The sequence below is a fragment of the Mixophyes fleayi genome, chromosome 1, assembly GCF_038048845.1.
Source record: "Mixophyes fleayi isolate aMixFle1 chromosome 1, aMixFle1.hap1, whole genome shotgun sequence".
In the NCBI taxonomy this organism is placed as follows: Eukaryota; Metazoa; Chordata; class Amphibia; order Anura; family Limnodynastidae; genus Mixophyes; species Mixophyes fleayi.
The window spans coordinates 425722501-425745353 of NC_134402.1; the positions used below are offsets into that span (position 1 = coordinate 425722501).

The 22853-nt window shown below is 41.3% G+C and overlaps 2 protein-coding genes across 2 annotated transcripts; both read right to left on the reverse strand.

Annotated features, from left to right (window-relative positions):
- Positions 1 to 319: 319 nt before the first annotated feature.
- LOC142099956 (molybdopterin synthase catalytic subunit-like) lies at positions 320 to 5040 on the reverse strand. The gene is made up of 4 exons (XM_075183967.1): positions 4923 to 5040; positions 2749 to 2902; positions 1403 to 1526; positions 320 to 524 (listed from the first exon to the last, which is right to left on the reverse strand). The coding sequence occupies exons 1-4, from the start codon at positions 5038 to 5040 to the stop codon at positions 453 to 455; spliced, it is 468 nt and encodes a 155-aa protein (XP_075040068.1). The 3' UTR covers positions 320 to 452.
- Positions 5041 to 5743: 703 nt separating this feature from the next.
- On the reverse strand, positions 5744 to 8066 carry LOC142099959 (molybdopterin synthase sulfur carrier subunit-like). The gene is made up of 3 exons (XM_075183971.1): positions 7882 to 8066; positions 6945 to 7066; positions 5744 to 5870 (listed from the first exon to the last, which is right to left on the reverse strand). The coding sequence occupies exons 1-3, from the start codon at positions 7891 to 7893 to the stop codon at positions 5744 to 5746; spliced, it is 261 nt and encodes an 86-aa protein (XP_075040072.1). The 5' UTR covers positions 7894 to 8066.
- Between the last annotated feature and the right edge of the window lie 14787 nt (positions 8067 to 22853).

Here is a 22853-nt window from a genome sequence, read left to right on the forward strand (position 1 = left end):
CAGGAGACGTCAGGAGAAGATATATAGATTTGGGTGTCATCATCGTAGAGGTTATATTGGAGGCTGAATGAGCGAATTAGTGTCTTAAGAGCAAAGGTGTACAATGAAAAAAATAAAGGGCTAAGAACGGAGCCTTGTGGGACCCCAACAGATAGTGGGAGTGGAGGTCTCTCATCAGGGAGATCTTTACCCTACACCCCAGAGAAGATATTTAAATACTCTGACCCAGTACTTTTGGTCACGCCCCCAAGATGAAGTCCACACTTCATCATCAGTCAGGCAAGTCACTCATACAAGGGAATGTTACACATACAAAAGCTTGAAAACCTTGTTAAAGGGAACGTCATATTTAATTGTGATAAAAAAAAAAAGGAACAAAGATAAATTGAGTGGAAAAGCTTTTTTAAAATATCACCACATATCCTGTGACGGGAGCCCATGAAATGATTGCACTATACATCATCTTGCTTTATCCAAAAACATTCTTTGTTTTCTTTCCATGTGTAGCCTTCTTCATATAATTCCTAGTGGAAAAAAAAGAACAGAATTCAAGTGTTCTAGTAGGATATAATAGGATATAATTTTATCCTGGCCAAAAGCTATGAAGATGATGACACTTCTTTAATTTAATACTCAAGAGTCCTTCACATTAAAGCACCTTCTAAAACCAAACCTGTCTTAAAATTTCTGTTCATAGACATTTCGGGAGGCCTGGGCTCCTCTATTAGTCATAAAGATATTCTAAAAATATAGATCAAATTTGTTGTCTGATCTGGTTCAACCATAGACCGGTCTCAAGAGGTCGCGTAGGAGGTTAGGAGCAACCATGGACATCCCTGTTGAAGTTAGAAGACATTGCTTTTGCATTACTTTGGTGTTAGAGTTCATATATAGATTTGAGAATGTCAGAACCGGATCAATTTCTGTCTATTGATCTTCATTTTAGGTGATTCCTATTTTCTGAAGACGGTACTTACTGTACGTTGATAAAGTAGAGGAAAGTAAAACAAAAAAAAACGTTTCCATCATAGAATTTTTCTTTTGTTCTCATTATATAGTACATAGATCCACCAATCTGTATATAAATTATAGCAACAACGATTTAGTAATAGACTCAGAAACTGATCAATGCCAGGATTAAAATACTTATTTATAGCTTTCAAATGAATATGTGGTTTTTATTTTCTGAGGTTTAATTCAACAACTACATAAATTATACAAGCCAGGAAGCCAATACATAGTCACTGCAAGGTACAAAGGACATTACTAAATATCTTCATGATGTCACCGGTTCCTAGCGCACAGATCGGTCATATCTACATGAATAGTTCCGCAGAAAAAATGGTTAGCTCCACTACTTGTGAAAACCCCCTAAAAATGTTTTTTTCTTTCAAATGCTTACCTTTTTCCAAATAGGTACAGTTGCTTTTAATGTGTTTATACAATATTTCACAGCATCCAAAGAGTCATTTCTGTGCGGTGAGGAAATTGCAATGATAACACTAGCTTCAGTTATCGGGACCGAGCTTAAAATATGAAGAAAAAGATAGAAAATTATTATATTATTACAATTATATCTTCAATAGACAGGCTCAAAGACTCAGACAAGCATGATCTTAGCCTAGCTAGTGATATACATATCACAAACACAAATGCTAAGCAAGGCATACGTAACTACTCGCCTAGAACATCCAGGAGACTCAAGAATTTTGGCAAGTTTTACCAGGCTCCTGGAGAGTAGGCCTCCGTGTAAGATCCCGCCTCTCCTTTTTCCAAAAAGGGTGGGTCCAGATGATGTGATATGCGTTATTATGGCTCCGCCCCTGCTCTAGGGTGATGCATTTGTGTCATTAAACAGCGGGGGCAGGACTGGGATGAAGCTGAAATCTCCCAGAGGGAAAGTCCACAATGTAGACAAGTATGAGGCAAGGGTGTGTCCTACAAGCTGTGAATAAATATAGAACCCAACACCCACAAGTGTTCCAGATTAGCAGAGGGGTGGCATCATCGTCAACTTTTATTTATATAGCGCCAGCAAATTCAGTAGCGCTTTACAACAGTGAGCCCTCTACTGGAGACATAGAAGAACAAGGGTGGCCATACCCAAGAAGTGCTGCAAACTACAATAAGCTAAACAGGAAACATGTTTCGGCAGAGTATTAAAATGTCATCAAGACCAAAAAGAAAGAAAAGAAAAGAAAAAAAACACAACAAAAAAACACAACAACCCACCAGCGTCCAATTTCTAGCTGAAGCTCCAAATAATGTTTCTATAGTATCTACATCGCTTGTATAAAAGATTCATTAAAACACATAAACCAAAAGGATATATGCAAGATCATAGCAACAAGCAGTTTACTAACGGGAATAGTTACAGTTCAATCTAAATATGTTGTATTTGCTCCTGGACACAATAATAGGTGCATTGCTGTGACAGGCTGACATTTAGCAGACAATGCCCTGATCCGCTCAGCAACACCACCAAGAGCAGACTCTTGTACCCCATCGTTGACACCGTCTCGATGCACTAATCCACAGGCCTACCAGCACAAACAGGTGACAGTGTAAAATAGGGGACATTTGAGACATTTGCTATGAGGGACCCTACTGGTTTTTTTTCCCCAAGCTTTATAAACGATCCTTATAGTTTCAGAGTTAATATTCAATTCCAAGTGTGCAGACAAATCATTCCTATTATCATATTTAATAAGCAATGAAGCAGGTATGTAAATATTTAAGTATACCCACCCGAGTCTATGATGTACCGCCATGTGCCTGACAGATGGCCATTTCTGTCTGATGTCAGAAAATATTTTCTTTATTTCAGTCTTGGCCATGGGCTCGTACGCTTCATACTCTAGACAAAGCACTTTCTTACCATCAAAATTATTTCTTGTAATCCCTAAAAGACAATGAAAAACGCAGCGATTATCCAAGCAAAAGCCAAGATTAAAATAACAACAAACTGAGCATTTCATAGTGGGAATTACAGTGTACCACACTCTGCGGAGACAGTACTACACGTGACTGCCTGGATCTACGCTCCCAGCAGTTAACTCAGGTACATTGATAAAAGCGTCTTTGCTGTGTTATATTTAGGTTTTGTCTTTTTTCCTTATTTATGGACTGTCCTACATAACTGTCTATTATCTGAGCTACCTCTGGAACAAATAATGACCTCATAGCCTTGCACAAACATAGTCACAGTATTTACACTGTATGCACAGAAGAGTTGAAGCCTTAAAGACCTTCATGCCCACTGGAGATATATTAGATGTGTTTACATGCGTTGCTAGTGTAACACATGTAATCAGATTGGACAATGAAAGCCATCACATACCCACCTGAATTTGTATTCCCTTCATTTGGGTGCACAAAACTTAAAACAGCATCGATCTACAAACCATACCTGATATAAATCAAACTATGGCAGAATAAGCACATTCAGAACCTGGCTCATTTAAGGTAAACACATTTATTACAAAAACGTACATGTTAATTAATGAATACATCCATATAAAATAACAATGGTCATATCTGATAGCAGAAGCATAATAATCTCACTCAGGAGCAGGAAGCTCATATACTTAAACTAGAGGCATGGTTTCCAAAAGTTTCTTGCTCATTTCAATGTAAGCTAAGTGCACTGAGATAGTGACCTCCAATGACCTCCCGAACACACGTCAAATATGTTTGCAGTTGACATAAGGTTTCATTGGCATTTAAAGTTGCATTTGGAAACGCAAAACACCACCAGTGAGTATCCACCTAGGACAGAAAAAGGGCAGTAAAAGTGTTCTTAAAAATCCCTAAAGTTAATTGTCACCCGATGCGATGGATTTGCAAATTTTTGTCTTTACTTTATTTACAGTTAGGCTATGTAGACACTACAGGTTTTGCACCGATAATCGTGTTAATAACACAATAAACGACAGTTAGGTCCAATATCGCATTAGTGTGTTCGCTGCAACCATGAACAATTATCGTTCCAAAGCACATTGTATCATTTCATTTGATTTTATAGACAGGCTAAAAATCTCTATAAACAATGGAACAATGTCGGGCAAATTCTGGCGTCTGTCTGCACTTACACCAGCAGTGTAGGCTCATCTCTATGGAGTGTGCAGAGTCTGGATCTTTTCAGCAGTGTAGGCAGATCCCCATAGAGTTCACAGAGTCACAATCTTTTCAGCTGATGGTTATGACAGGTGAAGAGCACAGATCTGATGGTAAATCTTATAAAACGTATTTAGTGTGTACACATTGATCAGCATGCTGATCGATGACTTTCAGTCATTGGTAAAATCCTTAATGATATTGCATCGGGAGTACTTTTCTGTAGTGTGTACCCAGACTTGTCTTGCAATTTTCTAGGACTTTTAAAACTATGTTTTATTTTTAATTTTTCATTTTTTATTATTCATAATATAGTCATAGTCCCGCCAATTGATGTATTAAATGCATATTTGGTGGAAAAAAATAAATAATAATTTTGTGCCTTTTGTCACGTTTCATTCTTCCTATCCCTCACTAAATAACTATAAGCCCCACATTACAGAATTCAACATGTCACTTTCAACATGCACATTATACAGTTAGAAGAAAATATTTCTCCTATGTGTCGTACACTACAGGACAACAAGCACTGTTAGAACAGTTTGTAATGAGGCTCATGTAACATCTTACAATTATACCTTGTGAAAGCCTGAACCCCTTACCTCTAATTCATTGTGCAGTTATAAATGATCAGTTGGTAACAAAGTAGTTTTTCTTTGTGCACATAAGAAAATAATGCCCTTGGTGGCTTGATAAGTGATAATGACCTTAATGTTCTAATAAATGGACATTTAATCCATGTGTCTTTGTCATGCATCATTTTGACCACTTCTACCGGTTATATTATAGTATGTGTGGTCACCTACCTATAAACATGGACACGGCACCACAGCATGGAGAAACCACTAACTGTGAAACTTCATCAGTGGAGAGTCTTTCTGAACAGATTCTAATGTAGTCCCGTGGCTCAACATTTTCATCCATGGCAGCTAAAATGTAAAGGTAAAGAAAGCAGATGTAGTAGTATGACACAGGTTCTACTGTTCACGGTTTATGTTGGAATACTTAAAGCAGCATAACCAACATTGTTGGCGGCAGATGAGAAAAGAAGGCGGGAAAGGCCACATCAAAAAATGATTTGCAGCTTCCAAATAGAGAGGCTGCACCTACACTCGTGCCAGACATCCCTTAGTGTGTACATCAATGCGGTTATTATGGTGAAAGCCATAAACCCCAATATAAACCAATAAGGTTAAATTCGCTTCTACTGAATTTAAGTTTTTATGGTCTCTATTTAGCAAACATTGTTTAGTGGGGAAGAAAGTTTTGTGCACAGTTTTCAGCGGAACAGGAAAAGTGTCACAAGTAGCTGGTCCCCAATTATTCCATCTATTATTGCAATGAATATACAACAATATTCACTGTTATAGGACGGGAACAAATATGCGTCTACTTCTGTGCATCAGCCACAGGATAAACTAGGTCACCTCTGGGAAATGGATCTTCATTCCTGCAACAGTGAATCAAATCTCTGGTTTGCAGCTAATCCAAAAACATGTGAAAATTACACTTTAATGATCCTTTAGTCACAAGTGATGGACTAATCTGGGAAGTGCAGTTAAAATAGTACATCTATAAAGCTAGCCTAGGCTCCACATTAACACGCCCCATACCTTAAATGAAGACGTTAACCACCACTAATGGGCGGGATGACCGCGACCTCGTCCCCCGGACGTAACGTTATAACCTCATCACCGATGGAAACATATTCCTGACAGACGGCGAAAACAATCTGATCTTTCAGGATGCAGAGCCTATAAGAACAAAATTTATTTCAAGTTAAGTTGAGTTAAACACTATGTCCACCTATAATACTACTGTAGATGCAGGTGCACTATTGATGGTTTAATGGATTCTGCCTCAAACAAAACTGCTTACCTGGCTTTGTTACCCCAGAAAATAGGGAAACAAACAAACACTTTTGCTAATGGTGGTTTACTTGATATTTGTAACACCCTCACCCAGGACGCCAATCAGCTGGTGTCACAACAGTCAATGCTTTAGTGTGGAAAACTATTCAATTTCAATGCTGTGTCACTTATCCAAGATCAAAGGAGGCCAGGACAATACATATGTAAGGTACGCCAGTGTTAGGTAATAGGGAGTCCATTAATGGACTGGGAGCCTTCACAGCTACCAAAAAACGTTGACTTAACTAGTGGTATAATAGGGTGCAGATGTAGCCACAAAGGCAGTACCAGCTTAGGATGGCACAGAGAATTGTGGCTGCAAGTTACTGGGTATCAGAGGAGTATATATGACTTATCGTACTAAGCCTGAAGATTGCGTAATAACCAGAAGTGCGCACAAGAGCACATAACGCGAGGCTCCAGCGACACCTCACGGTTAATTGAATTCCTCCCCATAGTGTCCACATATCACAGCAGTATTTTAATATTTAACCAATTAATTTATATTAATGAAGCACAGACGTTTCTCTATTATTTCACAGCTGGGGACTAAAGAAAGCAGAATAATCAGAGATACAGGCCGATAGAGGTGGTTCTCTTTAGTAGACTGCGGGGTTTATGCTCATTCATTTATATTGCGCCACCATATTACATAGCGTTATAGAGAGAATATCACATCATTTACATCAGTCCCACCCTCATTGGAGTCATATTTGCCCTTTGGGAGTAAACCTATGGCCCTAGAATTGTGAGGCACCAATGCTAACCTCTGTGCTGCCCAATGTGATTTTGTTTGTTTCAAAACTAATATTTGTTTGAAATGTTTAATGTTCCAGTTACTGAAGCCAGATGCCGCAGGGCTAAACGTGAGGCAGTCAAAGTATGACTTTATGTACACGATATGACAAAGTACATTACCTTGGATGGAGAGCAGCAATCTTCTCCCAGAGCTGTTTAGAGGTAATTTGTTGGGGCACACTTATGGTTTCTGAACGAACACCGGCTAGTTCAGAGCTTTTGGCAAAGTACAACACCAGCACCTATAAATAAATATACACATAGGTCAAGCTCAGGAAACCGGGACAGTGCTGGGTATACTGTATACATGTGTGCATTGCACATACATAGCACCTTTATAGCTGTATTTTAGAAGCATCCCTAAAACAACAAGAACAGCAAAACAATGTATACTACTATATATGGGATAATGCACTTCCTAATATAAACTATATCATACATTGAAACAATATATTTAATCAAAGATGGGGACCCCTATCTGTAATAACAGATCAGCAGGCATTTTAAAAATGTATAAAAAAACAAATCAGACAAAGCAGCAGGATCTGGGGTCTACAGGTGAAGGACCGTAGGACCACCTGGGGGGACTTCTAATATCAGTGATAATCTACGGTAGGGGGTGCGTTATTCACTGTAATACACAAGTTTTACTAATGAACACTAAAGTGATGACTCACAGATTATACAGATATTTACAAGAGTTTATATCTAGATTAACATCAATTGTTTATTATTTAATTAGGTCAGTACTAGGATATGTAAACGTTACATCGTAATAGCCTAGGCACAAACCCCACTGTAATATACAGAAACTTCACACTCATAATATATCATAACAAAGATCAGCAAGCTGGTACCGTCCTCTCTTTCAATTTGAAACAATTACCCCAGTGTTCAAATCATTTTTCCTCCCACAAGTCAACACATCCTGCTACAAAATCAAATTTAACACAGTATCAATGTTACATCATGTTTACATTTGTACTATGCAACACATGGAAACTGCTAATGCAACGTTATATTGTTGAATATAGCAATAGAACAAAAAAATATTTACCTCACAACTCATGAAGGCAAAATACAGGACTATGTGCAGCAATAACACACTCAGCAATGCACACAGTACAGCAGTGCACACACTATAACACAGTACAGCAGTGCACACACTATAACACACCCAGCACTGCACACACAGCTCCCTGGGCTGTCAAACAGGAAGAGAACACAGACACAAGATAGGATTCTGCATTCAGACTGTGAGCTTTCAGTTGATTGGTAAGTTCCTTCTGTCACTGTGATCTACCTTGTGATTGGCCCACTCACAGTTCCACCCACACTGCCGAGTTTTCATAAGGATATCTCTGACAGATGCATCGTTATGTAATTCTGTAAGCTAGAGTTCAAGCCAGTAATATCAGGACACATTACATATTAATTCTGCATTGCAATGCACTTTAGTTTAATGCATCTTATATTTTGTGTTTAAATATTACCTTATACAGCAAAGAAAATCTGAATATATAGTGAAACCTGCACCCAACACACAGTTTGTCAGTAAAAAAAAAACAAACAAGGAATGTCTCTAATTCAGTATTCATTTAAACAAAATTCAACCCATCTATGATTGTAGAGTCATAGGGGCTGATGCACAGTTTGCGCAGAGGATCTTGCGTGAAACCACTGCACATGCCCATAAAGTGGACACACGAATACCCTCCCATGCAGATTGGCGTGATACTGACACTTACGCCAGCCAGTGCCTGGGGAGGTGGAACGGGCGAGGGAAGGGGCGTTCTAATGTAGACCGCATACAGTAAGGGTGTGTTCTCACAAGTGAGAAAGATGAAGACTGGAAATCAGACACATACGCCTTAGGAAGTCGTATTATTTGCGTCTGGTCCGTGGCAGCGGGTGACGATGGTCTCTAGCGAACTGCTTGTGATTGGCTGTTTGCATTTGCCCCGCTCACACTGATTGGTGCTTTCTGTATCGCTCGGCCATATATTGGGGAATATTAAGTTGTTGGCATTACTGGCGAAAGTAACGCAGCGCGCGCACTATTACCGTCATTACGGTAATAGTTCACGTAAATACCATTATTACGGTATCTTTCACGCTGGATTTCAGTTCGCGGCTCAGGGAGCTGCGAGCTGAAATCTGGCTTAGTATTACCGTAATACCAGTAATACTTTTAACGCCGCGGGGAAATTCAACATTTGAATATACCTCATTATGCTTTTGTGTGCTTGTTTAAGTTAAACTTTTTTTACTGCATTACAGATTTTAGTTTTAATTTTTATGCCTAATATTGAATACATTTGTTGCATATAAAACAAGTGGATAAAACATGAGCGTAAGTGGGACGTAAGTGTCTAACATGTTCTTGGCATAAACTGAGCGCATACTTCTCTTGTGCCAAGCTGCATGGATCACAAGATGTTTACAGCTCACCATAGAGGTGTAAATACGCTGTTTTTACTTCCTGGATTTTTAGCTTACATTATACCCACTTTGCAGCCAACTCTGCATCAGGTCAATAGCTGCCACCTGCCCCAAGCTGCCAGGGACCATGCCAGCTTTTGAAGCAATTCAATATTGATCAATTGCACAGTAACCTCTCTTTTTACTACATGTCAGATGCAATTTATTCCCCGCATTTCGTAGTATCTATGCTTTTTAGGTCAAAATGTATTTGATATGAGTATTTAAAATGCTGAAAATGATTCTAAATAAATTCAGTAAACATGACATTATGGGGATTGTAGTACTCCAAGGTCCATGGTCACAGATTCGGGCATAATGTTCTTTGGCTCCCCTGCTAAGAAGCCACCTGCTCCTGGAAACTGTTTTGAAATGTTGGCATTTCTGCAGACGCTTTATCCAACTAGGATAGTACTGGGCGCTGACTTTGAGTTGCTAAAACAATATTGAATCCCATAATATCATAAATCTTAAATAAATAAATAAAGCCACAACATGTATACAGTTGTAGAGGGTAATTGCCACTCCTCAATAAAATTGCTGTGTATCAAACCCTATAATCATAAAACAGTACAAAATAAAAAGAAAAAAGAAAGCGCAAAAACCTTCTCTCAAGTATTAATACCACAAAAACGTTATAATAAAATAGAATTTATTAAAAAAAACCAACATATTAAAACACATTACATCACCATAACTAAATATTTAAATAACAAAGCGGCTTAGTGGTTAGCACTTCTGCCTCACAGCAATGGGGTCATGAGTTCAATTCCTGACCATGGCCTTATCTGTGAGGAGTTTGTATTTTCTCCCCGTGTTTGCGTGGGTTTTTTCCAGGTGCTCCGGTTTCCTCCCACACTACAAAAACATACTAGTAGGTTAATTGGCTGCTAACAATTGTCCCTAGTCTGTGTGTGTGTGTATGTGTGTGTGTGTATGTTAGGGAATTTAGACTGTAAGCCCCAATGGGGCAGGGACTGATGTGAGTGAGTTCTCTGTACAGCGCTGCGGAATTAGTGGCGCTATATAAATAAATGGTAATAATAATAAATAATAAGATACTCTAACCTTCTTAAATATCCAACAGTGGGACACAACTTAATACTTAGGTTGAGATCTCAATTATGCTGTAGTGCACTTATATGGAATGTTATTATATATAAGTGGATATACAATATTATATAAATGTCAGGGTCAAACATCATAAGGAAAAAGACAGAGTTTTCAGCCCAAAACCTAGTTCTATACAATCATTTAGTCCATTTGGATGGATAGACCCATTGAAAAAAATCCATGGCATGAAAAATATATTGATGATTTGTTTTTTTATTTGACAGGGGGGTCTGGATTGTTCTATTCACTTTGTGAAACCCTTACAATAATGTTGGTCTAAAATGCACCTGTAAATCTAGCAGGAGCCCATATTAACATCCTGGATATTACCCTATCAATTGAGCAAGGCAGTATAGTTACAAAAAACATATCAAAAGGAAGTAGGTAGTTATCATTTTCTAAATTTTAAAAGTTGTCATTTAAACGTTTGGAAGAAAAACATTCCTAAAGGACAACTACTAAGGCTGCGAAGAAACTGTCCTTCTGATGAGACTTTTTATCAACAAGCCCAGACTTTGTTAGGTTCATTTAAAGATCAAGGCTATCCTCAGTATCTTCTAGACAAGCCTTTTTTTCCAAACTAAAATAATAGATAGAAAAACACTATTAGAAAGGAAATGTAGAGACAACAAGAGAATAGGAAGAGTTTCAGCTACTTCTAAAGAAAACGTGATGGTTGTTAGCCAATTTAGCTCCTGTTCAAGACAGATAACAGGGATTGTTAAAAAGAATTTCTCTAGTTTAAAACATAATGAGGTGTTAATGTCCTCGGTGCAAAGGGATCCGAGAGTAGTAGTTAGGAGAGGTATCCCAATAAAAAATAAATTGGTTCCCAGTCGTATTAAAAGAGGAAATGTATGTGACAAAAGAGAATACTCCAGGTTACATAGAAAAAGGGATTGACATCAAAGACTTCATGAAGTGTCAGTCTAAACTTGTCATTTATCGTAAGTGTGGGGCCCAAAATGTGGGTCGATCTACTAGAACATTTAATGCAAGATTTCTCCAGCACATGAGGAATATTTTGAAAGGCACATAGTCTGTCAAGACATTTTGTACAAAAACGCAAAGGTTCTCTAGAGGGTATACAGATTACCGTTATAGAACATATAAAATCTTCTGCAAGAGGGGGAGACAGATTTGCCTCTGTAGAAGGGAGGCATTGTGGACTTTTTCAATGGCTTCTATCCACCCAAATGGACTAAATGATTGTATAGAACTAAATATGTTTTAGGTTCAGGGTAAAATCTCTGTCTTTTTCCTTATGTGGTTTGACCTTGATATTTATATATATTGAATGTAGTCTGTTACCTTCTACACCTACCATCGTTATTTATAAATTTGGAGTCAATCTGTGGGACATTATTAATTTGACGGCATTCCCTATAAGTGCATTATAGGATCAGGGCCTGATCAACCACTAGGCTGACCAGGCTGCAGCCTGGGGCGCTGGGTCCCGGGGGGCGCGGCACTGTGGGTATTTTTTTTTTTTTTTTAATTTTTTTTTTTTTTTTCATTCATATTTTTTTTCGGGGTGGGGGAGGGGGGGGGGTCTCCGTTGGGGGTCGCCGCGGGGGGGGGGGTCGACGATCAAAAGCATTGGTGGTCAGTGGTTAGCAACACACAGCCAATCGCCAGGCTGCCTGTTGCTGTGCAGCAGACAGGAAGCAGGACGTCTTCACTTCCTATCTGCTGATCTGAGGAGAGGAGCGATGCTGGCACAACTACAGGTAAGTGAAGGGGGGAACTGCCCTGCATATCTATAGGGAGGGGGGGAACTGCCCTGCATATCTATAGGGAGGGGGGGGGAACTGCCCTGCATATCTATAGGGAGGGGGGGGAACTGCCCTGCATATCTATAGGGAGGGGGGGGGAACTGCCCTGCATATCTATAGGGAGGGGGGGGAACTGCCCTGCATATCTATAGGGAGGGGGGAACTGCCCTGCATATCTATAGGGAGGGGGGGGAACTGCCCTGCATATCTATAGGGAGGGGGGGGAACTGCCCTGCATATCTATAGGGAGGGGGGAACTGCCCTGCATATCTATAGGGAGGGGGGGAACTGCCCTGCATATCTATAGGGAGGGGGAGAACTGCCCTGCATATCTATAGGGAGGGGGAACTGCCCTGCATATCTAGAGGAAGGGGGGGGAAACTACCCTGCATATCTATAGAGAGGGGGGAAACTACCCTGCATATCTATAGGGAGGGGGGGAACTACACTGCATATCTATAGAGAGGGGGGGTAACTACCCTGCATATCTATAGGGAGGGGGGGGGACTTCCCTGCATATCTATAGGGAGGGAGAGGGGGGACTGTCATGCATATGTATAGGGAGGGAGAGGGGGACTGTCATACAAATCTACAAATCTATAGGGTGGGAGGGGGGGGGGCTGCCATGAAAATCTATAGGGAGGTAGAGAGGTTGATATGTATGAAGGAGGGCAGAGGAGGGGGGCTGATATATGTGACTGGGGGAGTTTTGATGTGACGGGGGGGGGATAGCTAGCTAGCAGAGTGGAGGTAAGGAAAATAGCTGCAAGGGGGATGGATGCAGGGTGGGAGGTAAAGAAAATGGCTGCAGCAGGGGTTAAGGAAAATGGCTGGGGGGGGGGGTTGTGGTTAAGGAAAATGGCTGCAGGGGGTATTTAAAAAATAGAGCAGCTTTGGGGGGCAGAATCTCATGATTGTGTGGTGGTCACATGGGTGGTCTCAGCAATCGCTAGAATACTAAATATTAGTGAGATGGGGCTGGTAGAGGTTTGTATTTGATTGACAACAAATATTCAGATATTGCTTATATATGCCTGTCCAATGGGATACTTTTAGCTGGCCATAATGGAGTGTTTTGTTTTAACTAAAGGGCCTAATCATTCAGGCTTTGCATTATAATACATTTTTGCATTTTCAAAAAAGGACACCAACTTTCCAGAAGCCAACGAGAGGATAACAAAGTTGCAAGAGAGAAGAGCAAGGACAGGTAAGAGACAATGGCACAATCTGTCTAAATTTGAATGCTGGAGAATACACCTGAACATTCATATTCAGGAGTGTTCCTATACACCTATATATTCGGAGGGGGGGGGGGGGGGGGGCGCTGCGGCCGTATTAGCCTAGGGCGGCCAGAACCCTTAATCAGGCCCTGTATAGGATAATTGAGATCTCAATCTAAGTATTGTCCTATTGTTGGGTATTTAAGAGGATTGGACTATTTTAATATTTAATTATGGTGATGTAATGTGTTTTAATTTATTGGGTTTTTTAATAAATTATATTCTATTTTAATGTATTTGTGGTGGTATTTATACCTGAAAGAAGGTTTTTGCTCTTTTTTTCTATTTTTCTTTTGTGCTGATCTATGCATACGCCCTACGATGACAATTAGTGCCAGACTTTTGCGAAAATGTTCTCACTCAGTTAAAATCCTGCTTTTAAGATGTGTGTCTAACTAGATGATTGTACTAGATCAGGCCATGAGAAGCTCTCCAGGAGTTGTGAATCTACAAGTCCCAGCATGTATTTCCAGCAATTACAGTTATGCCGTAGTAAGGACAAGCACTGAAAATAACTTTATTTTTGTTTTGTATACATATAGGGCATTTATATTGCTAATCAGCTGGTACCATGTATAATTAACGGAGCGCAGGCTTATTTCTTCTCAGATTATAATAAAATGTTTTGTCAGGGTCAGAGGTTACCCAATGACATGAAAGGGAGAGCTTTAAATATTGATGGATGAACATATGCCACAACTTTCTGAAGAAGGAGTCGAATGCGGGACTCTAACGTAGTTATTCACAAGCTCTAACTACCCAATGAGTGCAACCAATATCATTTTTTATGATGTCATTATGGTTTTACAATATGTGAATTTTACTTTTTCATTAGAATAAAAGCTGGTTTGAATCACAACAAAGTTTATCTGAATTAACATTTGCAATGGTTGGAAGTGCTGGATAAGCATCGCTAAAAGATCTCCAGACAGTCTGCTGGACCTGTGAGTGTGAAACTGCATCCAGGTGAGCAGATCCATATTGTTTGATAATGGTCCATGTAAATACAGTATTAAGGTTTTCTCTTCATATCCTGACCTACGCTGAGGACACTTTGGAACTATTTGGCTAAGACGAAAGGTGAGTAGGATTTGAATTAACCTTATCCTTACCCCTTAAATAGAACGATACACAATATTGGTGTCTTTTTGTTTTATGTGCGGTAGAGTTTTCCAAATAAAAGGTGACACAGTTTGAATATTTTGGCCCTGTCCCCACAACGCTATGTCATGATGGAGTCATTCATCATGAGGCCTGGGGACAAAAATGTTGCAATATTGCCCACTTCACTAGGAAGTGGGCAGGGTACGGGAGAATGGACTGCTCTTCCGGGAGACAAGGAGACCTACTCGTAATTGCGACAGACATTCTGGAAGAGTGGGCAAGTGTGATTTTCGTTAATTTCAGTGGGAGCTCATTGTAAACGTAATGAGATGTGGTTAAGAATTATTCCCATGTGTGTTTAGCATAGATACGTTCCTGTTTTGTCAGACGCATTTAAAGAAAACATATTAAATAACACATGCATTGAATCATGGTAACTGACCGGGATAGGTATCAATGGCAATTACTACAAAAGTACATTATTTGACTTTATTTTTTATTTACATATTATGCAACACTTTACAGCTAATATTTAATCATGCCCTACCCCAGGGAAGCTTACAGTATAAATTATATTAGAACTCATGGCCCCAGTGCTGTGAGGTAGCAATGCTAACCACTGTGCCACCGATGGGTGACAAACTATTGAGCACGCAGAGTGACTGCACAGGAAAAAGGATACGTATAGTATTTGTTAGCAAATCATCATCATCATCATCAACATTTATTTATATAGTGCCAGCAAATTCCATAGCGCTTTACAATTGGGATTATATACTACATTATATACTGAATGGTATTATGGAGTATTTTACTGGTTCATTTTGGATACACATTGATGGGCTACTAGGATGTCTCTGATATAATCATTTACTATGTGTAGAGCACTTTTCTCTCATTAAGACTGAAAGCCCTATCCTAACATGCTGCCCACCTGTGTGTACATAGCCTTACATTTTCCCTGCACACATCAAGTTACACACTTTCCCTCCACTCTCAGGGGATGCCTTTGCAAACTAGAAGCTCACCTTAATCCCTAAATGGACGGGAGACTTCCGGTATGTCTCCCAGGCCCCTGGGAGAGCAATTCTTTCTCATAGGATGCAGGCTGGAGGCCTCACAGACGCGATTCATTTTGGCCACACCCCACAATAAAATGCAGTGTCGTGAGGGCAGGATCAAAATGACGCAATTGGTTGCGCCAAGCACCCCAGCTCTTGCCACCTGACCTCCCCTGCGGGACCTACCGGAGAGCAGAATTAAAAAGCTGGAAAGTATGTGTTAATTTTCTGTCTGTAAAGCATATCATTTCAGATCAAGCTTAAAATTCATGGGGTATTCAATTGTCGGCGGAAATGCCGAAAATCTCGCGGTCCGCGCACTATTACCGTTATTACGGTAATAGTGTGCGGAATAAACGTTATTACAGTAATTTTCTCGCTGGATTTCAGCTTGCAGCTCCCTGAGCCGCAAGCTGAATTCCAGCTAACTACTACCGTAATAACGGCAGTAGTTTTTACGCGGCGCGAGTAAAGAACAATTGAATACCCCCCATAGAAGGTGTTTTAAGGCTGATCTCGATTAGCAGAGTTACAGTACTTCTTTTATTCGGAGCAGTTCTTTGACTATCACTTAGCAGTTGATGGGGATAGATCAATTTTAACTAATTATTTAACCTCATTTTTTGATGGTTTGGTGCACCCAAGTTTTATTCATCATTCTATTACAGTGCTTGGGGTACACTGGGAAATGTGCGTCCAACGTGCGACCTAGAAGTACAAAATGGGTTCTATAAAAAGAAAATGACACAACCTGATCTACGGCAGATGTTTTTCTCCAAGACATAGCTACTGCTTTACAGATCACACATTTCCTAAACTAGACTATAGTAGTCAAGTATTTCTATTATTATAAATGTTCATTTGCTCTAAGCATCACAGTAGCACTCAGGAAATCATCATGGCAGCTCCCAGTCACCAAAGCCTCAGCTGACAGAACTGTTCCAAGTCACTATGGGGCCTATTTAAGAAGCTCCTAATCCCCCCAAAATGTCAGTTTTTGGGGGACAGCTGCAATATTAAGGATCCCAGCTATTTATAACTAAAGTATCGCAGAAGATATCTCCGATATCTGCTGTGGTCCTACTGTTACTCATATACAAGAGCAGTCCCCATAGGTTTCTGTGGGGTCTGCTATCAAGCGTAAATCAAAGATTTTCGGAACTTGCGCCATCTTCAGGCGTTAGCCATTGAAGGCTATGGGGAGAACATTGCGGTAGAGGATCTTCGGATCACTCACCGCATGTTTCCTGCTCTCCCCTCCAATACAATACTCCCCTACAATCTCAAAGGTGGGCACATTGTGATAGTGACCATAGAGTAGATAGGAGATAGGTACACTTGTGTGTTTGTAGGGACAGCGGTTTATCGTGACTGCTGTACCAGCAGAACACATTTCATAAATGGTCCCGATCTTTCATTCCTTATCATAACGATATGGAATAAAAATGATTGTGACAAAAATGCCGATATTGTTGAATATGACCCTATACTATAGTAATTTATCACTTTCAGATATATGAACAGACACCTCTTCACTGGAGTTTTGAGCTTCCACTTTGCATTTACATCTCTTGCTGCTCTTACAATAATTGATTATTGACCTTCCCTTCCTGTCAGGGCCGGACTGGCCATCTGGCACTTCTGGCAAATGCCAGAAGGGCCAATGGCTGTATGGGCCGGCCCGACTCCTCCCGTCTTCTTGGTGGCTGGTTCCTCCCCAGGAACCAGCCACCTCTGCTGCGCGCTCCTCAGCTCACTCCCCCGTTATGCTGTGCACTGGTGCACTTTTACACTGGTGAGTTTCCTGTTTTTTTTGGGGTTTTTTTTTACTGAAGAGGGGGGGTGCCTCGATTTTCGGGGGGGGGGGGTCGCAGGGGTGTCGCAATTTTCAGGGGGGGTCGCGGGGGTGCCCTCATTCTCGCGCGGGGGGGTCAAGAGTGTGGAAGAGCCATGGGGTGCTGGGAAAGGGGGTGAGATAGCCAGGGGGTGCTGGGAGAGGGGGTGAGAGCCAGGGGGTGCTGGGAGAGGCAGTGAGAGAGCCGAAGGGGGTGCTGGGAAAGGGGGTGAGATAGCCAGGGGGTGCTGTGAGAGGGGGTGAGAGCCAGGGGGTGCTGGGAAAGGGGGTGAGAGAGCCAAAGGGGAAGAGGTGCTGTGAGAGGGGTGAGAGAGCCAGGGGTTGCTAGGAGAAGGGGTGAGAGAGCCAGGGGTTGCTGGGAGAGGGGGTGAGAGCCAGGGGGTGCTGGAAGAGGTAGTGAGAGAGCCAGGGGGTGCTGGGAGAGGGGGTGAGAGAGCCAGAGGGGAAGGGGGTTCTGGGAGAGGGGGTGAGAGAGCCAAAGGGGAAGGGGGTGCTGGAAGAGGGGGTGAGAGGGCCAAAGGGAAAGGGGGCGCTGGAAGAGTGGGTGAGAGAGCCAAAGGGGAAGGGGGCGCTGGGAGAGGGGGTGAGAGAGCCAGTGGGAAGGGGGCGGTGGGAGAGGGGGTGAGAGAGCAAGGGTGGTAGGGGGTGCAGGAAGAGGAGTGAGAGAGCCGGGGGGTAGAGGGTGCAGGAAGACGTGTGAGAGAGCCAGGGGAGTAGGTGGTACAGGAAGATGTGTGAGAGCCAGCGGAGAAAGGAGAGAGGGACAAAGGAGAAGATGGTGCAGGGGCATAGGTAAAAGAAAGTGTAAAGGGAGAGACATCTTAAGAATTCGAATGTCAGGGATGCAGCTATCATAAAACACAAGTAATAATGAAGAATGGAAATGCACAGAGGGGACAAGTGTTAAAAAAAAAAAAAATCAAGCCTTCATACTCCATTCACTTATATTTTCTATACCCCCACTCCTAAATTTCTGCTTCGACCACTGCCCTCTATTCCTGCTCCCGACTGCCTGTGTGAGCTGACAGCTGCTGACCCCTTCTCGCTCAGCATGCCCAGTAGGAGAACAGAACACAGGATGCCATAATCAGGTAAGTTCATATATTTTCTCGTGTGCAATATGGTTTTAATCATCCTTTCTTGAACTGGGGACACTACAGCGTATCCAATAATGTTTAACACTATGTATTGCTCATTATTGCGCTGTAATGTTTTTTGCATATTTATCTGTACAGAGATTTTTAATTAAGAGGAAAAAACATTGCTTGTCATAAATTTTATCTGTAATTGTGTCAATATATCTATTTTGTTTGCATTGTAAATGATGTATTAAGCTGCTCTTGGGACTCACACTCAGTATCTGATATGCTGTACCAATTTTTATTTGTGAATGAGTTTTTGTCTGAGCTTTACTAATTATTTGGGGGCACTACTATGGCATAATGTTATTTGGGGTCACTATTGTGGCATAATATGATTTGGAGGCACTGTTGTGACATAATATGATTTGTGGGCACTCCTGTATGGCATATGTTTTGGGGGCACTACTATGCCATAATATGATTTGTGGGCACTTCTGCATGACCAAATATGAATTGAGGGTAATACTATGTGGCATAATATGACCTTGGGGCACTACGATGTGGCATAATATGAACTGGGCACACTACGGTGTGGCATCATATGAACTTCTACCAAAGGCAAGTCTTTCATTGTTGAATATGATAGGAGCCCAAAGAAGTTGCTGTATCGGGGCCCAAAATTCTTCGTGTCAGCCCTGCCTGTGAGTCAAGGGGGTAGACATCTCCAGGTACATAATCTAAATATTTCCATATCTAATCAAACTGATGGATCACATCCAACTATTTCTCACCCACCTCCTCTATCCCCCTTAATTTATATACTGTGTTATTTAAAATGAATAGAAAAGACGCATATCCAATTACTGTAGTAAAACAAAAATATTTTTCTCTAACATTTTGCTGTAGATGGAAATACTTTTAAAGCGGCCGTGTGGGTTCAACTGATCATTCAATAGTTATGGTTTTTTTAGATATATGTTAGTTTTATTTCATGTGGAATGATTCATGAAAATTCTGCAATTACTATTTAATTGAGGGGAAAAGGATACCTGTTACCTATATGTGTGTAAGTACTCTGTTCGTTGTTGCTATTTTGTGGGAGATTTGAAAAAAGCAAAACATTGTTTCCTACAGTGGCGCCTGTATAATTGGTGGTATTGCTGTAGTATGGGGTGGCGTGCTGGTGGCAATGTTGTAGTGTGTTTGGTGCTTAGTATTGCTAATAAGTAGGAGATGGTATTGCTATAATGTGGGGGGAGACGCTGGACGCTGTAATGTGGGGGGTGATGCTGGATGCCGTAATGTGGGGGGTGATGCTGGATGCTGTAATGTGGGGGGTGATGCTGGATGCTGTAATGTGGGGGGTGATGCTGGATGCTGTAATGTGGGGGGTGATGCCGGCTGCTGTAATGTGGGGAGTGATGCTGGACGCTGTAATGTGGGGAGTGATGCTGGACGCTGTAATGTGGGAGGTGATGCTGGTTGCTGTAATGTGGGGGGTGATGCTGGACGCTGTAATGTGGGGAGTGATGCTGGATGCTGTAATGTGGGGGGTGATGCCGGTTGCTGTAATGTGGGGGGTAATGCCGGTTGCTGTAATGTGGGGGTGATTGATGTAGTATGAGTGTGTGTGGGGGGTTATTTATTGCTGTAATTTGGGTACTAATAATGTATTGTCATGGTATTTATTGATGTAATTGGGGTGCTAATAATGTAATGTTGAGGGTCATTAGGAGAAATAAATACCCCCCCCCCACACACACACTCATACTACATCATGTTGTACTGCGCCAGCATCAGTGTGCAACAATATAGTGCATGGAGCCCACAACACGTGGGCCTGTGTGCTTTAAATGCCAGGGCTGATTTTTAGTCCCAGTCCGGCCCTGCTTCCTGTCATGATAAATACGCTCTTGCCATACAGTGACTACAAGCTTCTCATCAATGCAGCCATTGTTAAGTGTGAAGCGCTATCACATGGTCTTTACAAATGAACTGAAACATTAATTAGCTATACTTCATACTTCATAGCTATACTTATTATGCAGTATCCAGTACGTATACTGCATAATAACAGAAAAAGTAATATAAACATAATTATAAACTGGTAATTTAGAAACTAGTCCAGAAATGCAGTGCACTAATATTGGATAAAATAATTGAATAATTTAAACAAGTTGCCCACATCAGGCGATTTAATATCTAAAAGTGTGTTGCCCTTTGCTGACTGTAGCACAATCCATCATGAATCTGTCAGGTTCTATAGTCTGATGTCATATACCCCTTTTATGCAGAGTTTAATGGCTTTAGACATTGACAAGTACCGGGTCGAATGCAGACTGAGGATGTTTTACTCCAGGGAATAGAGGGGACTCGGTGAATGGCATTCCATAGGAAATAAGAAGCACATGCTTTATGCTTACAATTTGTTTTGCAGTAAGAGATATGATAATGAACTACAACGGGTGAAGAGCTTGCATTTTAAGAGGCACACAAGATTCTGAGTCATAAAAAGTTCATTCATGAATGTGCAAACACGTAAGGACACAGCACAAGTGGGCCTAGTTTTATGGGAAGCACAACACTAACACTTTAAAAGTATATAATCTCCTGCCCATGTCCCCTCCATTGCCTGGCTCTGCTATACGCTTCTATCATATTATATTACAGGGGCGCACGCAGGGGGGGGTCCTAGTCTCTGGAAACCCCTGTCCTGCCTGTGGCAGCAACAGGCAGCCAATTGTGAGGCTGCCTGTTGCTGATTGGCCTCAGACAGTAAGTGCTCACTTCACTTCCTGTCTGAGCAGTGAGGAGCGATGCAGCAGACGTGCACTTAAAGGTAAGTGAGAGGTGCTGATGTTAGTGGTGTGTGTGTGTGTGTTGCTTGTTGCAATGTATAGTGTGTGTGTGATGGCACGGGGCTCGTGACAATGTAGTGTGTGTGTGATGGCACGGGGCTTGTGGCAATGTATAGTGTGTGTGTGATGGCACTGGGCTCGTGACAATGTAGTGTGTGTGTGTGATGGCACAGGAGGCTTGTGGCAATGTAGTGTATGTGTGACAGCAGGGGGCTTGTGGCAATGTAGTGTATGTGTGACAGCAGGGGGCTTGTGGCAATGTAGTGTGTGTGATGGCACAAGGGGCTTGTGGCAATGTAATGTGTGAGGTAGGTTGTGTCTAATTAATGGGTGTTATTTTGTTTGTGGGGTGATGGTGGGGCAATTTAATTTAATAGTGGGGTTGGTGCAGACTTATTTTAATTTTAATAATTAGGCCTAAGTGTCTTTCAGGAAAAAATGTACATACTGTCCACATGCTGCCCCTCTTTCCCATCTGAGTAATGTTAACCAAATCATACAAACAGATATTTTACATGATGTGGTGCTATTATAATGCTATAATATTCTACTATTGATTATATTAGTACACCATAATGCAAAGAGTGTTTCTATTTTGCAAATGTGCTAGACCTACCATTTGTTAATTCAATGTATGCCAATTGTCATGAATCAGAATTTTGCCATATATAAGAGCATGTTGCTGCCCACTAAACAAAATCCTGAGACAGCTTGCTGCGTAATGTGTAATCCACACACATGGATGCCTTGCTATTTGAATTAGTTGACCTGTTGGCTACCATGTGTGTTGTCCATGTGCATCTTCTGGTAATGAACATTCATTCTTCAAGAAAGCTTTGACTGTTTCTATATGCTGTTTGGTAAGCAAATTGCATGATAGATAGACAGATAGGTTGATGCTTTTCATGTTACTCTGTTAAAACTTCGGAGTGTGGCCACTTGGCTTACTGTAAATAGAAAAAGCTGCTTGAGAGGTATGTGCTAGAAACACTCCACTAAAGCAAACTATTAATAATAAAATAGTGGTGAAATTTGCAAAATGAACTATTTGGGCCTGTTTTAACCCCTAAAAAGAAGCGAATTTAGCCTTTAACCCTTTTACCGATAAGGTTGTATGGGACTTACCCCCCCATCCCTCTGTGCACAATTTTTCAGGGAGAAGAACACTAATCACAAAGATCCAAACCGAAGAGTATTGTTTTCTTCCACTGTCTGTAGTGGCAGAGCATCCGACACCCTTTCCTACAGGCACTAGGGGGGATGGAGCCCAGTGATAGGGAGAGGGTCTGTAAGAGCCTCAATATTCCTACAGGAGGTGAGTCACCTCTGGCCCGCTCAAGAGTAACAGATAAAACCACTACACTATAAAAAATAAGCCCAGGGATGGTGATAGGCTCTAATAGTCTTAATTTCCTCCATC

Bases quoted from the DNA above. Each gene is read 5' to 3' on its own strand.
- LOC142099956 (XM_075183967.1), bottom strand. From the start codon at position 5,040: ATGGATGAAAATGTTGAGCCACGGGACTACATTAGAATCTGTTCAGAA. The intron at 1,527-2,748 runs GTGGGTATACTT...TCATATTTTAAG, and splicing joins GCGGTACATCATAGACTCGG to CTCGGTCCCGATAACTGAAG. The intron at 525-1,402 runs GTAAGCATTTGA...TTTTTCCACTAG, and splicing joins CTGTACCTATTTGGAAAAAG to GAATTATATGAAGAAGGCTA.
- LOC142099959 (XM_075183971.1), bottom strand. The intron at 5,871-6,944 runs GTAATGTACTTT...TTGTTCTTATAG, and splicing joins ATTGCTGCTCTCCATCCAAG to GCTCTGCATCCTGAAAGATC.